Below are 16,210 nucleotides of genomic sequence, written 5' to 3'. Positions count from 1 at the left end.
ACATTTTAACAAATTTTCAAAAATATTTAGCTATTGCAAAAATAGCAAATGGGTTAATGCCGCGATGGCCGAGGGGACAAAACTCCTACTGAAGCAGCCCTTTTTCCATGTAGCAATTGCCTTGTAGTCGGTTGAGCAGAGAAGGATTCCTTTTCTTGCTAAAAAAGGTCCTTGGACGGGTCGAGTTAGTATGTTCTGTAACCAGCAAGTTGCTTGTCTTTGCTGCCCTCTTCAGGTGGTGAACAAGCCGGACAGCCACGGGGGCAGCCTAGACTGGACGAAGATCTGTGAGAAGTCCTCCAAGGTCATCACCTTCATCGACCTGGCCGGCCACGAGAAATACCTCAAGACGACCGTCTTCGGCATGACGGGGCACCTGCCTGACTTCTGCATGCTTATGGTGAGAGAAGACGAATCGATGGGAGGTGGGGGGAGGTGTCCGCAGGGTCTCACTGTTCTCCTCGTTTGAAAAGACAAGAAAGACGAGCAAGAACAGCCAGGCGCTCGTATGTGATATAACCATGGAAACGACTCATGTCCAGTTTTTCACCACCAGCCTGCTGTATCTTCTTCTTTCTTTATAGGCTATTGCAAAATTCCTAGAAAATATCGAAGCCCCATAACGGTTTAATAAAAGGTAATTCAGGCAACACGAGCTGAAAGGATCGGTCTCTCGTTAAAGGACCACTTCACCACTTTTCAACCTATCTTCATATAATAGGTCAGAAACAGTCTTCCAGTGACATCGTCGATGGGGAATCCAAGCTAATAGAAACTGCAGGCTTTCTAGTCCTGAAAAGTTGCAATGCGAAAATGGAAGCCATCGTTCTCACGATAATGAAAATCGAAATATCTTTGTAAAGAAATCTTGTTTAAAAAAACTAAACTGCCCACAGCCCTCCTATTAGACACAGACTGAGTAGAATAAAATCGTGCAATTTTTTTCATGATTATTAGTGAGGACCTATTATATGAGTTTGAAAAGTGGTGAAGTGGTCCTTTAACTGATGCACTGTAGTGTAGAAAAAGTTAAAGACTATTCGACTGAGACGAGCACGACCGCGGCAGTTTCACAGTATTGTGCCTGCTTGGTCCCTCTGCCTTATCTCATTGAAAATGTATTTGTGGGTTTTATTTAATAGACAACATTCAGCCTCTAGATGTTGCACTTGTCAGCAGCTGTTGCATAAGATTACCATAATTTGCAACATTGTAACATGATGATGGCTGGCTGCCTCCAAGAATGTCTTTAGGGGAAAACAATTCGAATCTAACCAAACAAATGGATAATGGTGGCCGTCAGCTTACAGTTCTGGAGTTTTTTTGAGCTGACAAAATGAATTCAAACGCATGCTTAATATACATTTTCATGAAAACCTTTAATATTGATATATTTTATTTGTAATGTCAAGCACAAAAGGATATTGCCGACAGTAGTTGCACAACAATTTAAAGTGTAGGCACCTTGTTATTTATTTGCAAAACTGTTGACTCACGTCTCTCATAAACCCCTAAGTATGTCAACTATTTATTTTATATTTATTTTTGTTGGGGGGGGCGGGGGGGGGGGGGCATTTGACATTTGAGGTGTATCATCTGCCATTTTGGGGAAATCACTTCGGAATGCCTCGATGACGCACTGCCCAACGGAGGACAGCAGGGAGCTGTCCTCTGAGCTCGACACACACCCATTTCTTTGTCTGGTCGTCTCGAGCTAGCCCTAAGTATTAGAATCTCGACGTAGATGTTATTTTATCTGTTCTGTCAGAATCGATAAAAGTGCCACAAGTTTGGCTAGCCTCGAGTACTTACAAAGTTGAGTTTTGACTGGCTCGTAGAACGCGATGGTGGTGGCGGCTGCTGCTGCGTGCTGCTGACACCTCGGTCTTTTCGATATATCCGTTGTACGATGGTGTCGTGCGTTGAAAATAGGCGCCGCGTTGTGAGCTTGTATCTCTGCTATTTTCAGTGCACACAACAACACCGTCATACGGATGATACGGCAAAAGCACGCATCAAGCTTTCACACACGCTACAGATGTGGGAGGTCTGCTCATAGTAGACGTATTCATGGCTCTGCTGGTCCTCACAATTTTCCTTCAGGTGTTTTGATAGCCGTCAAACTGATAACGTTGTGGATTCGCTCTCGCTTCCTCCCCGCTATCATCGCGTGAATCCAAAGCCAAGCTAGTAGTATTGTGACGATGAACAAGAAGCCAGGATTCCGATCGAGGTAGAATGGAGATAACAAAACGTGGATGCTATTGCATAAGCAAGCACTGTGACCGTCTGTCTGCAATGGATACAATTCATGATGACATACATTTTAACAAAATAAACTAGGTTTTGCATATTACGGTTGAATGAGATGTCCCAAAGTCCCAAAACATCACAGCCACTTTATTCACATCTGCATGATGGAGTAGATTAGATATTATTTAGTTTACTATAAATACAGGAAACCCTGATATTTTTAATTAATCAATAGCCTACTGAGTACTGATTTATGCAACACACTACTTCGATCCTGGTTCATGTGTCTCGAAAAAACATAACGTGTGATAGCCGAAATATCGCCGGTCATGGTTAGTTTAGTAACATGTATTTACTCCCTTAGTTAGTAGAGTGTTTAATATCGTAATTTTTCAATGTATTTCTATTGGAGATTCCCGCAGCCAGTGACACTCTATTATGACTCAGTCATTTTCCGAGGTGGATGGGCGGTGCTTCGCAGGTTGAACCTCCTCCTCCTGACAGCTCTCAAAGTACACGCATATAGTTGCATTGGCAACTGTTTATAACATTTATTACACGATTTAATTGGGAGAAAGTAGTGCCAAAAATGTTACCCTGCCTTTAACATGAAGGCCTTCCTGAATAAAAACGTTTTTAAGCCTGTTTTTAAAGAGTTAAGGGTCTGCGGATGCTCTTAAATCGATAGGAAGGCTGTTCCTCTTAAATGATATGTATCCGTTAAAATGTAACGTGTGTACTGTGTATATAAGATTCTCAGTGCCGCAAGTTTGAAATCAAAGAGTCTGTAACGGAGCTAAATGAACCACTTAATATCTCACCCTCCCTTTTCTGTTTGTCTCCACCATCCCACCGACCCTTCCCCTCAGGTTGGCAGCAATGCTGGCATCGTTGGCATGACCAAAGAGCACCTTGGCCTGGCACTTGCCCTCAACGTGCCCGTATTCGTAGTGGTCACTAAAATAGACATGTGTCCAGCCAACATCCTACAAGGTAAAAAGATGCACTTCGACGTCCTTGACATATTTGGTTATTGGTGCCGTTTTAAGTGGTATCGTTCAAAGTAACCATCCAGTTCACCCCTTGGATACACCTTGTATTAGCCCATTCTGGGCGGGGACCCCTTTTGGTGTTTTCACTAAGCATTATGTTATGCTTTAGCTTATGAAAAATAGCAGATCTACAAGCTCATAGCGCGCCACCGAGCGGCGCGCTACGAGCTTGTAGGTCTGCTATTTTTGAAAAATCTTAAAAATGCGGCACAAATCTTTGAATATATATTGTGTATGTTCTTTTTTTATTTTGACGTTGGGCCTAAATGGGTTAAAATGCAATGTGTATTTGGATATAAGGGAAAAGGCATGTTATTGCCAGGTGTACAGGTGTCATCAAATCGTGTTTCTCGTGGATGGCCCCAGATGACCTTAATAACTTTCCATGAGAGGTCTCGAGGAATGCACGGAATGAGCTAATTCACATGATGCCATGATTCGGCCTCTCGTCCTCTCGTACGAGGCGGACAGTAGCGTGTCCATTGTGCCGTTTAAAGAGCGACGTGTTGGGCTCAGAGAATGGTGGACAGAATCTGTCTGGGCATGCCTTCACAGCGGCCATTGTGTGTATATAACTTGCACGGTATTATCCTATTCATAGTGGCCGAAAATGTGTGAGTGGACCTCCGGAGGTCCGCGCAGCAGTCATTGTTCCGTCTGCATAGACCTGTCCCTGTGCTAGCCGTCCACGAGAAATGTTGACTATGAAACGGGGCTGTAGGTTTTGACTATTATGCTTCAAGTACACCAGACTTATCAGTATTTGACAGATGTGAAATGGATTCCTGATATGGCACACAGTATGATGAAACATTCATTCTTTTGCCACTTGATGCTATTATTTCAGAGCTCTGAGAAGCTCCTTTTCCACATTGTAGAGCTCTGAGAGGGACAATACACTTTCCATTTTCCATCGTTCAGCTTCAGTCATGAGAGGGGCCGGAGAAGGACGTTATACCAAACCTAACCCATTTAGGCCTGACGTCGAAATAAAAAAAAATATTTTTACATTTGATTTTTTTCTGAAAAAGCTCATGTTTCTATATCAGTGGTTCTCAATATTTAAAAATATGTTGTTCCAGGGACACCCCAGAAGCAAAGATTTGAGTTAAAAACTGAAACTCTGAAAGAATGTATATTCAAAGATTTCAGGCACATTTTTCAAAAATAGCAGACCTACAAGTAAAACGCTATACCCAACATTTGTTTAATGCGTACAATTCGCTGTTTTAAAATAATTAAAAAAGAAACGCGTTATGATGACGAAACTGGAAATCAAGTCATCATCTGGGCTGCTAGGGCTTCTGGGAAATTGAGCTCAATGTAAGTGGACGTGGGGGGTTTGTTTGGACTACAATGCCTCATGGAGGCGGAACCTGTAGCGCATTGATCATGTTATGATCATCAGCTGGTGCTGATGATCATGCCGACGGACCATTTTTAGGCTGATTTTTGTCGTTGAAAACTGCAAATACTTCAGCGTATGCTCTAAAGGTAATAAAACAATCTTGGCAGCGTAGAATATTTGATTAAATAGCAGGGTAACGCGTTTTATGGAGTCAAACTGTTAAAATGATTAGAGATTCCACCGCAAATGTAAATGTCTTGCGATCTTATGAAGAATAAAAAATGTTATGACGTAAGTTATCCATTCAGTTGAGTTGCACCACTCAGTTCACACAGTTCACCACTAAACAAAAATCAGCACTATAAAAAAATAGACCCAATAGTAATGTGGGTAATGGGCGGGGACCCCTTTTGGTGTCGGCATTATGTTATGCTTTAGCTATTGAAAAATAGCAGATCTACAAGCTCACAAGCTTGTAGGTCTGCTATTTTTGAAAAAACATCGAAGAACGACTGACATAGAAACATAAGCTTTTTCAGAAAACTGTCAGGATTTAGAAGACATTTTTAGAATCTGATCTCAGGTCAAAACCCAGCCCTGCAGACGAAGGCAGCTTCATTTAAACGTTTGTCTATTGTGTGTGTGTGTGTGTGTGTGTGTGTGTGTGTGTGTGTGTGTGTGTGTGCGTACGTGTGCGTGCGTGTGTGCGCACGCACAGAGACACTGAAGTTATTACAGAGGCTATTAAAGTCGCCGGGCTGCAGAAAAATCCCTGTGCTCGTCCAGAACTACGATGACGTCATCGTCACAGCCTCCAACTTCAGCTCTGAGAGGTGAGCGTGTGCGAGAACACAGAAGTCACCTCGGGAGACACCTCAACACGTCTCAACATTTAAGCGAGACAGATGAATATTATTCCCCTCCGTTGCTCCTCTGTCTGTCCCCGCTGCAGGATGTGTCCGATCTTTCAGATCTCCAACGTCACGGGGGAGAACATGGACCTGTTGAAGATGTTCCTCAACCTGCTCTCCTCCAGGACCTCTTACAGCGACGACGAGCCTGCCGAGTTCCAGATAGACGACACGTACTCTGTACCTGTACGACTCGCACACAACACACACACACACACACACACACACACACACACACACACACACAGCAGCTGCAACTATGTTGTGGTCTTTTCTCTAATCTTTTCCAAGCGCCCAGTCAATCTCGTCACTTTTCTCGTCCCACAACAGTACTTTTTGTACTTTTGTTCCCGTCTCAAGTTTCCTTCTTAGCAACACACGGAAATGACACTAAAGCGGAATGACTTGTAATTTGCCGTTTTATAGTGTCGTGTACATTTATATGGGTTTTCTTTTAGTTTAGTTTTTTTTTTGCGGGTGAACTTGTCACAGTGGCATAAAGTCAGGCCAGCATTACTCTGCACCAAATATCTGCCATTACACCATAAATGTTGAGTGCGTGTGGTATGTTCTGTCCGCAGGGCGTCGGCACAGTGGTGTCCGGTACGACGTTACGCGGGTTAATTAAGCTCAACGACACACTGCTGTTAGGCCCCGACCCGCTGGGCACCTTCATCCCCATCGCTGTGAAGTCCATCCACCGCAAGAGGATGCCCGTCAGAGAGGTCCGCGGAGGGCAGACGGCCTCCTTTGCCCTCAAAAAGGTTCGTTGTGGCGATAGCGTTTCATTACGTACAGTAAGCATGAATGAATGAATGGGTTAAAGGTTTTATGACATTCATTTTCATTTATTTTTGTTTTAGGTTTTATGACCTCAATTACACCCAAAAAACCTGAACTTTGAACATTCAGTGGATTTTCTGTGGTCTGAAGTTTCCTTTGGGGTTTGGAAGCCTTTTGAGCTACAATGAAAACCGGCAACACTGTGAAAACAGTGACATCTGCTGGCAAATCCCATTGACATATATGGGATTTGCAGGCTCTTACATCACAAACTGCCGGCAAATCAGAGCACCTGTTTGAGCCAGAAAACCCCAGATCACAGAAAATCTACTGAATGTTAAAAGTTCATGTTTTTTGGGTGCAATTGAGATTAGAAAACCTAAAAAAAATAGAACAATTCCAAAACCTTTTTTTTAATGTCACAATCCCTTTAAATTAAAATATGAACGTGAGGTGGCGGTAGCGCTCCCTTTTCCATTTTGTATAATTTCTTTATTATGCTTTTTTTTATGGTCTCTCTCTCGGGCGGAGACGATGATGTACTCCGAACAAAATCTGATCGGAGCGATATGCGGCCGCTAGAGGCGGGATCAACGCGAGACCGGTGACGTATTGTAGTTGTGCCACAGCGCAAATGTAAACGCAACCTAACAAGACAGTATAAGACACGACTCGAAATTGTCCGATTTTTGTCCCGATTTTTTGCTTCCGGTTCATCGTTTCCGCTTGAGAGAGAGAGACCAGATCAAGGTAGGAGGAGGGAAGTCGTGAACTCAATGCTGCCACAATCTGGCGGAGTCGGGGTTAACAATATTTGTTAAATCTAGCGATCAGAGAGGTGCCATAGAAGGCAGATATACGCGTCAACTAGAGATGTCCCGATACTGTATCGGTATGGGGGAAAAGTATCGGATCGGCCCTTATTTCGGGTCATATCGGTATCGGTGAATATGCCAGTCTAAACCACAGATCCGACACAGGGGGTAAGGGGTTGACACCATGGCAAGGTAAATAAAATGTTGGGACATGTGGAGTTTGCTTTGGAGTTGCCCCAAACTGCAAGTGCACATTTGAGTGAGGAGTCTTGCTATAAACACGAGATATATACTGTATAGCTTGATAGCTATAAACACAACATGAGATCACGACACTAGTATCGGTATTCGGTATCGGCTAACGCAGAAATCGAGGTGTCGGGATCGGATCGGAAAAGTGAAAAAAGGGACATCCCGAGCGTCGACACAGATACTCGGCTGCTATAACATTAAGCTCAGCCATAAAAAAAAATGACTTCTTCACAAAGCCTAGGGATGAGCACAGAGAAGTTGTTTTGTAAATGTCCGTTTGATTATTTTCTTCCTCCTTATTAATATGCCCCTTGTTCGTTTTTTGTTATCAATCTTCTTTGGACGGTCCCTCTCTCTCTCTCTCTCTCTCTCTCTCTCTCTCTCAGATCAAACGTTCATCCATAAGGAAAGGCATGGTGATGATCTCCCCCAAGCTAACGCCACAGGCCACCTGGGAGTTTGAGGCTGAGATCCTGGTCCTCCACCACCCCACCACCATATCACCACGATACCAGGCCATGGGTCAGTGGTGGCAGCACACACACACACACACACACACACACACACACACACACACACACACACTCACTCATAGACCCTGAGGCAGTGCTGTTTTTGGCAGCAAGTTTTGATTTTAGTTTTAGTCATAGTCTCTTGAATAGTGTTACGTTAGTATTAGTCACATTTTAGTCACCTGGAAGGTCTTGGTGTTGGTCTAGTTTTAGTCGACTAAGGGCTGTATTTTGCGTGTCTTAAGTACCAGGTCTTATTCCCTAACTTGAGTAAACTAAAGACCTGGAGGCGTGATCAATGCTCTTTGGCCACTCAGAATAGGCAAATGGCATTGATCACGCCTCCAGGTCTTTAGTTTACTCAAGTTATAGGGAATAAGACCTGGTACTTAAGACACGCAAAATACAAATACAGCCCTAAATGTCATAAGATTTTAGTCGACTAAATCTACAGTTGATTTCGTCGACTAAAATATGTTTTGGCGGGCCTTGATGCCGTCGTAATGGCTGATTTTACACTTGCTGAAAATAGCAGATCTACACGTTGTGAGCTTGTAGATCTGCTATTTTCAGCATGCAACCAAGTGTAAAATGACTTATACTGGATCTCTTGTCCACTAGTCCCTTCCTAACATTTTATCTATTTTTCTATTTTTTATTTGTTGACAAAATTGTCAGTATATTTAGTCTTAGTTTTAGTCATCATAGCTTAGTTTTCATTTTAGTTTCCATTTAGTTTTTGTCAGTGAAAAAAGGTAGTTGACGAACATTTTTCGTCTTGGTTTTAGTCGACGAAAACAACACTGCCCTGAGGCTGATTCTACAAAACAGTTTTGTGAAAAACTTATGTTGTTATGAGTGCTACTCAAAACCTTCAAACCTTCAACGCGACAATTTGGCCACGTCTGAAAGCTATTTTGTAAAGATTTGAGTTAAATTATTTTTGCTTAATCCATTTAGGCCTGACCTCGAAATTAAAAAAAAATCTTCTACATCCAGTTTTCTGAAATAAATATTTTCAATAGCTAAATTATAACATAATGTTTAAAACATTTGGGTTCCCGCCCCAAAATGGGTTAAAGAAAATACAAACACAAAACAAGATTCTGTACTTCAGAAAGTTTCCCTCGCAATAATGGGTTGTGTTATGATGAAAACGTTTGAGAATCCCTGCTGTAGTCAAACCAACCAGTATCCCTCTGGAAGGTCCCCAAATCCACACTGTAGTAGAACCTACTGATTTTTCAAAATGGAAACGGTTTCTTTAAATGTCCCATTTTCTGCCTGTCTGCGTTTTGCCTCAGTCCACTGTGGGAGCATCCGGCAGACGGCGACCATCCTGACCATGAACAGGGACTGTCTACGGACAGGAGACAAGGCCACGGTCCACTTCCGCTTCATCAAGACCCCCGAGTACCTCCACTGTGACCAGAGGCTGGTGTTCAGGGAGGGACGCACAAAAGCTGTGGGCACCATCACCAAGGTACAGTGGGATGTTAATATGGGAAAATAAATAAAAAGGTCATTAAAATGTTGAGATATTATTGCGTATAGCAGCTTTAATATGATCGTTGAGGTTCAAATATTGTACTTGCATTTTTGCACAACGTCATATGTGTAGTCTATCCTGCTATAATATGTTGATACGAATGCTGCATACTGTGTTGCCAAGCTACTACATGATTTTGTAAGGGTTCATAATGGAATATTGTTATGTGGTTATAAAACAAATGGGTAAGTATCTGCAAAGTGACCTCAGACTGGTGCTCAGAGAACACATCAAGGCTATATGGACACCAGCACCAACGCAATAAGATTCATGGGGTCTAAATAAAATATTATGCAAGATGTGTCTTATCTATAAAAGGCACACTGTACTAGTGCCTGCAGAGTGACTTTCCACTTTTTCTACAGATTCATTGACCTTCCGTATCTTTATGCCTTTACTCGTAGGTTTGTTTTTGTTTTTTTATCTGTCTTAATTTTTGATTTTGTGTATGTTCTCGGCAGCATTTTCGAGAATAAACAAAGGTTTCAATAAAGCTCAGTTTTCACATTTTAAAGCTACATATTGCCCGAACGTTTTGTGAGGTGGCATGACCAGACGTTGATAAAATGTACTTGGCACTTAATTCAGTTTATTTTCAGATGAAAGGTGAGTATAAAATGACATTGATGTCTGAACCTTGTCATGTGATGCACATTAATTAAGGCATTGATACTTTGCTAATGGACTGTATCGTGTACTCTCTTGTTTTCAGTTGCTCCAATCGGTAGCCACTCAGGCAGCCAAGAATCAGCAAGCCAAGATGCTGGCCAATAAAAAGGCCTTTAAGGAAGGCACTGCAGCCAATGAGGAGTCTGGCTCCAGCATGCGGCCGTCAAGTCCCAACGGAACTCTACTACCGGTGAGCTCAAACTTTAATACAGAGATATTAATCTCTTAAAGAGATCATCGTGCCAAAACCGAACGTTCTCACGGAAAGACAGTTGACTGGCCCTCAAATAGGCTACCCGCTGATATTATTATATTAGGCTTATGTCTTTTTCAGAAATGACTTTGGACATGTGGAAAAGTTAGTGACTCATTATTTCCTTACCTGGGTAACATCATCTTCTGATACTTGAATGTTTTGACATGAGATAATAATCCTGCACCGTCACCGCGTGGTGTTTTTGTTTCATTAGCGCAGAGTGTGATAAAATAGCGCTCTATGCGCGCAAGCGGCAAATCCGCTGCCCACTAATAGTTCTCAGGTCTGGTGTGTTTTTTTTTCTCAGTCGTGTTTTTCAAATGGATTTACTAGATACAACGGGAAAACTTGGGATTCCCTTCTCGCGTACTAGTGGCACATGTCCCGCGGACCGGTGGACCGGTGGTTGGGAACCTCTGCCGATCGCTACCACGGTGCTTAAATAACGTTAGATATTACAGCCAGTGGGTGATTTATAGATGGACACTGGCCCACTCGGAATCGATGCGAGTTCCGAACAATGCGAGTTTGGAATGCATGCCCCACCCACAATATACCTATTGTACTTGTTGTACAGAGTACCCAGTGTGGTACCCACCACCATCCCTGTACATGTGTGGGGGTCCCTCTACTGTACCCTCCACTGTCACTGTACTTTACTGTCACTGTAAATGGGAGTTCCACACTACCACTTCGTATCGTGCAACGGCACAAACGTGCAGCAAAGCTCGGCCACTCCGTGAAGACGAAGGGTTGGTTTGTGTTGGTTTTTTCGGTTCTCAACAACCATTGGTTGGTCTCCACCGAATGTGGGTTATCTGCGTCGCGTTTAAAGTCACACGGTCCGATAGTGTTCGAGTTATGCCCGGGACAGGTATACGCACAGACGGGTATACACACAGACAGGTATACACACAGACAGGTATACACACAGACGGGTATACACACAGACGGGTATACACACAGACGGGTATACGCACAGACGGGTATACGCACAGACGGGTATACGCACAGACAGGTATACACACAGACGGGTATACACACAGACAGGTATACACACAGACGGGTATACACACAGACAGGTATACACACAGACGGGTATACACACAGACGGGTATACGCACAGACGGGTATACACACAGACAGGTATACGCACAGACGGGTATACGCACAGACGGGTATACACACAGACGGGTATACACACAGACAGGTATACGCACAGACGGGTATACGCACAGACAGGTATACACACAGACGGGTATACACACAGACGGGTATACACACAGACAGGTATACACACAGACGGACACCATGGATTGACACTTAAGGTCTCAGAGGTTCTACTTCCAGGTCATGTTCTACTTGCCCACTTGCCCAAAAAGTAAATGGTCTATTTTAAAATGATAGGTAAATCTATTACCATTCAATTTAACAATTCGCGTTTGCGTTACAAAATGTCATACCTCAATGTTTATGCCAAATACCTACATAGCTATGAATATGACTATGGGTTCACATTTTTGTTGTTTTAATAGTGTAGCAACAGTGAAAACGGCACATTATAGGTAAACGGTGCTCTTATTTTACATTCTACAGACCAGAAGACAGAGTGCTAGTCTGGCCACGTTCAGTTTTCTTTTTAGACGGACGGATATCTCGTGTGGTGTTGCGTCCTCTCTCAAACGAGCACTTGCACGGTCGGGAAAACCTGAAAACAAACTCCGCCTGCCCGAAAGTTTAACCCATTTTGGGGCGGGAACCCCTTTTGGTGTTAGCATTATGTTATGCTTTAGCTATTGAAAAATAGCAGATCTACAAGCTCATAGCGCGCCACCGAGTGGCGCACTACGAGCTTGTAGGTCTGCTATTCTTGAAAAATTGAAGAACGACATGTCAGAAAACTGTCATTTTCAAACAACCCATTTTGACCTGAGATCAGATTCTAAAAATGTCTAAGTTAATTGCCAGGGGCAGGTGGGAAACCCTTAGTGTCAATGCCTGGACACACAGGCCTGCAGACACAGGTTGTGTGAATTTAGACAGATAAAGAAAATAGTAAAAAATACACTCCGTCTGTGGCAAACACAGGCTTATGATATTGATCAAGATAAGTCGATACACTCAAGCATGTAGGAATTTTGCCAACAACATAGATGGATGCAGATAGCCGCCCATCATACAGCAGTCACAGTGCATGCTATACTGATAAATGTTATGGGAAAACATCCGTTTTGCACTGCTATACGCCCTCTTCCTTTCAGTCTCTCGCTCTGCACCGACTAATTTATCTTTCATTTCCTTGCTCTCTCCTCCCTCTTGTCTCCTCCCTTTTGCTTTTTCGTCTCACCAACGTCTCATTCCGAACCTCCTCTCTTCCCTCTGCCCTTAAACCGATTATCTCTCCTGTAACATATGTTATTGCCCCTGTCTGCCATATCTCTCCTGTAACATATGTTATTCCCCCTGTCTGCCATATCTCTCCTGTAACATATGCTATTCCCCCTGTCTCTCCTGTAACATATGTTTTTCTCCCTGTAACATATGTTATTCCACCTGTAACATATGTTATTCCCCCTGTCTCTCCTGTAACATATGTTATTCCCCCTGTCTCTCCTGTAACATATGTTATTCCACCTGTAACATATGTTATTCCCCCTGTCTGCCAATGTGACTCTGCTCTGCTCCCGTATGTACCACCCGTCTTTCCCTCACCCGTCTCGTATGGTGACATCTTAAAAACCTCCTTGCATCTTAACATGGCTTTCTGCCATTATCCCTGCATGGCCTTTCTACCCTTTTCTGGGCTGGGCTGTGCTGCGTTAGACAACCGCAGAGGAGGAAACGCTATGTTACGATGGCGACAAAGAGAACAAGGTAAAAGCCGGTCTTCCATAGCTAAATTCATACAGTATGTCTTCCATCGTTAAAGCTATAATCCATAAGTTCTTGTGTCTCTCCTGAAATTACAATACTACAATAGCCCATTTAGACCTGAGGCCGATTGAAAAAAAAAAAAAACGCTTCAATTTTTCTGAAAAACTTCAAATATTTATTTACACAAACAAACAAAAACGTTGCTACTGTATATACTGTACATGGCAACAACAACAACCCCAAAAGGGGATCCCGGTTTGAAAGGTATAGTTAACCCATTTTGGCCTGACCTTGAAATAAATAAATAAAAACTTCTATATCCTCCAGTTTTCTGAAATAACTATTTTCTCGATTTTTCAAAAATAGCAGACCTACAAGCTTGTAGAGCTTGTGAGCTTGTAGATCTGCTATTTTTCCAATAGCTAAATTATAACATAATATACCAAAAAGGGGTTCCCGCCCAAAATGGGTTAAAATCACATTGTATTCAATAATATTTGTCCCGGATTATAACTTTAAGGAAGGCAATATCAGACCTATAAACTGGCATGCTGTTATTGTTTGTTTTGTTTTAGTTGCTTAACTATTGTGAGTAAGTAAAAAAAATCACACCCGTGTGAAGTAAGTGGTGCAACTCTGTGTGGGGTTCCCAGGGGGGCGGGGCGTTCCAGACGCACAGGAACGCACCCAGGGTGCGAAACGGTTGAGAAATGACAGAGTTACCGTGTGGGGGTCCCTCTACTGTACCCTCCACTGTACTGTACTTTACTGTCACTGTACTGTACTGGCACACCCGAAATCACCATATATACAGTTAATATATGCGTGTGGGTTTGTGTGTGTGTGTTAGGTTGCGCAGCAGGTGGTGAAAAACAACCATGCTGTCTTCGTGCTCATCATACCCAGCCACCCACCCAGCCACCCACCCACACTTAAGGAAGTGGTTGCACCACTTAAAAATCTGAATGACCATAGTCAACTAAGTTAGGTTTCGTACGCTGGTACTGCAGCTACAGAGACTTAAACATTAACACACAACTAAAAGCACCTGCTGCGTATGACTCGTAAATAACGCCTTCTCTGCTCAAAACTTGAAGCTGAGAAATGTGCCGTCTTGTTGAGTGACCCGGTCTCTTTTAAAGCAGTCCGGGGACCCCCAGGGGGTCCTTGGGAGGGGGAGGGGGGGGGGGGGGTCCAGGTGTAATTCATTGACTGCCAAGGATGACTTTTACAACTTCAACTCCCAGTGAAGCGAGGAAGAAGGAAACCGTTTGGTCTCCTCCCATCCACTTCCATGTTCGAGGATTTTCTAAAACGCTCATATTTCTCACCCTGGGTCGTTCCACTTTTGCCGTGACAACCATTCAATTGACTAACTGTTGTACATAATTACATATTCTCTTCTGGGGGCGGGGGGGGGGGTCCCTGGCACAAACTCCTTTCAGATGGGGATCCGCGGCCAAATACATATCAATGTGCTTTAACCCATTCTGGACATTCCCTTGTCGTGTTTTAACTACCGGTAAGCAATGAAAGCATTATGTTATACTTTTTGCTATTGAAAAATAGCAGACCTACGAGCTGGTAGGTCTGCTATATCTGAAAAATCGTGAAAATGTATTCTTTCAGAAGACTTTTTTTTTTCTTTTTTTTATGTCGGGGCCTAAATGGTTTAACCCATTCTGAACGGGAACCCATGTTGGTGTTGGCATCATGTTATGCTTTAGCTATTGAAAAATAGCAGATCTACAAGCCCATAGCGCGCCACCGAGTGGCGCGCTACGAGCTTGTAGGTCTGCTATTTTTGTAAACGACTGACATTTTTTAGAATCTGATCTCAGGTCAGAATGGGTTAATCAGACCAGTGTGTGTCCAGTGGAAACCTCGTATGAATCTGATCTCAGGTCAGAATGGGTTAATGCACATTATTGCTCCTCTCCAGGTATAGCTCAGCCAGGCGGATATACCAAACAATGAATCCTCTCCGGTCTACTACTACCACTTGGTAGTGTGTTTCCCCCCTCATTGACACTGGTGTTTTCCTTTCATGTGCACAGCCCAAGACCGGAGGTGGCGGCCGCCGGAGAGGAGGCCAGCGTCACCGAGGGAAAGCCCTGAACGCCGCTCCCACCGCCACACCTGTGGCGGCGGGAGGAGGAGCCGGCATTGCTTAAAAACACCACCACCACCTCCTCCACCACCACCACCACCACCACCACCAATCCAGGAAAAATGACCTATTTCACCTCTCCTCCTCCTCCGCCTCCAGCTTCAGCTCTGATTTCCGTGACATGGAATGAAAGACAACAGCCCGTCCTCCCTCTGGTTTGCCTTCAAAGCTCGTTGAAAACCTTTTGTTTCCCCCCCCCCTCTCTCTCTCTCGGCAAATGTATATAAAATGAAGAAGACTTTCATTTAACCAAACAAAGATAAGTCATATTGTAGGTAAATTGTTGTTTTTTGTGTGTTTTTGAAATATGACTTATATGGTAAAATTCCTGATATAAGAAAAAAAAGTATTCCCACTCTGACACACTCTGCATTGAAATAGAGGGTATGCACATATGCATACAGTGAATGGCAAATCGAGTGGCGAAGGGAGTTTAACGTCGTTTAATGCAATCATATTATTGGACTTTTCTGTTTGGATGTATTTATTGGCTGTCAAGGCCAGAAAGTAGTTTTTTTGGCACTCGGTAGGCGTTGCCGCATAACTTCCTGGTTTGACGATGACGTCACGCGCATCCCCTCCTTTGATTAAAAACACATTCAGTTGCAAGGACCTTTCTCCTATCATCAGATGGGTCATTTGTTAACCCATTCTGACCTCAGATCAGATTCATACGAGGTTTCCACTGGACACACACTGGTCTGATGAACCCATTCTGACCTGAGATCAGATTCTAAAAATGTCAGTCGTTCTTCGAATTTTTCAA

General features: G+C 43.3%; 1 protein-coding gene across 4 annotated transcripts in view; it reads left to right on the top strand.

The window, feature by feature from the left end:
• The window catches only part of LOC308313318 (GTP-binding protein 1-like), a 23,890-nt gene extending 7,680 nt beyond the window's left edge, over positions 1 to 16,210 (top strand). For 2 of the 4 annotated variants that reach the window (XM_080760391.1, XM_080760392.1), the window contains exons 6-15: positions 236 to 400; positions 3,123 to 3,246; positions 5,372 to 5,486; positions 5,606 to 5,750; positions 6,146 to 6,328; positions 7,801 to 7,936; positions 9,231 to 9,409; positions 10,188 to 10,334; positions 13,224 to 13,274; positions 15,332 to 16,210. In XM_080760391.1, coding sequence (XP_080616517.1) covers positions 236 to 400; positions 3,123 to 3,246; positions 5,372 to 5,486; positions 5,606 to 5,750; positions 6,146 to 6,328; positions 7,801 to 7,936; positions 9,231 to 9,409; positions 10,188 to 10,334; positions 13,224 to 13,274; positions 15,332 to 15,448 — 1,362 coding nt within the window. In that variant the 3' untranslated portion in view covers positions 15,449 to 16,210. The remainder of the gene's footprint in view (positions 1 to 235; positions 401 to 3,122; positions 3,247 to 5,371; positions 5,487 to 5,605; positions 5,751 to 6,145; positions 6,329 to 7,800; positions 7,937 to 9,230; positions 9,410 to 10,187; positions 10,335 to 13,223; positions 13,275 to 15,331) is intronic. The other 2 variants (XR_013963881.1, XM_080760393.1) reach the window with 2 other exon arrangements.

The sequence above is a fragment of the Protomyctophum bolini genome (genome assembly GCF_963924005.1).
Source record: "Protomyctophum bolini genome assembly, chromosome: 3".
NCBI classification, from domain to species: Eukaryota; Metazoa; Chordata; class Actinopteri; order Myctophiformes; family Myctophidae; genus Protomyctophum; species Protomyctophum bolini.
Note: the sequence above shows the minus strand (reverse complement) of the source record. Positions and strands in the feature narration are given on the sequence as shown.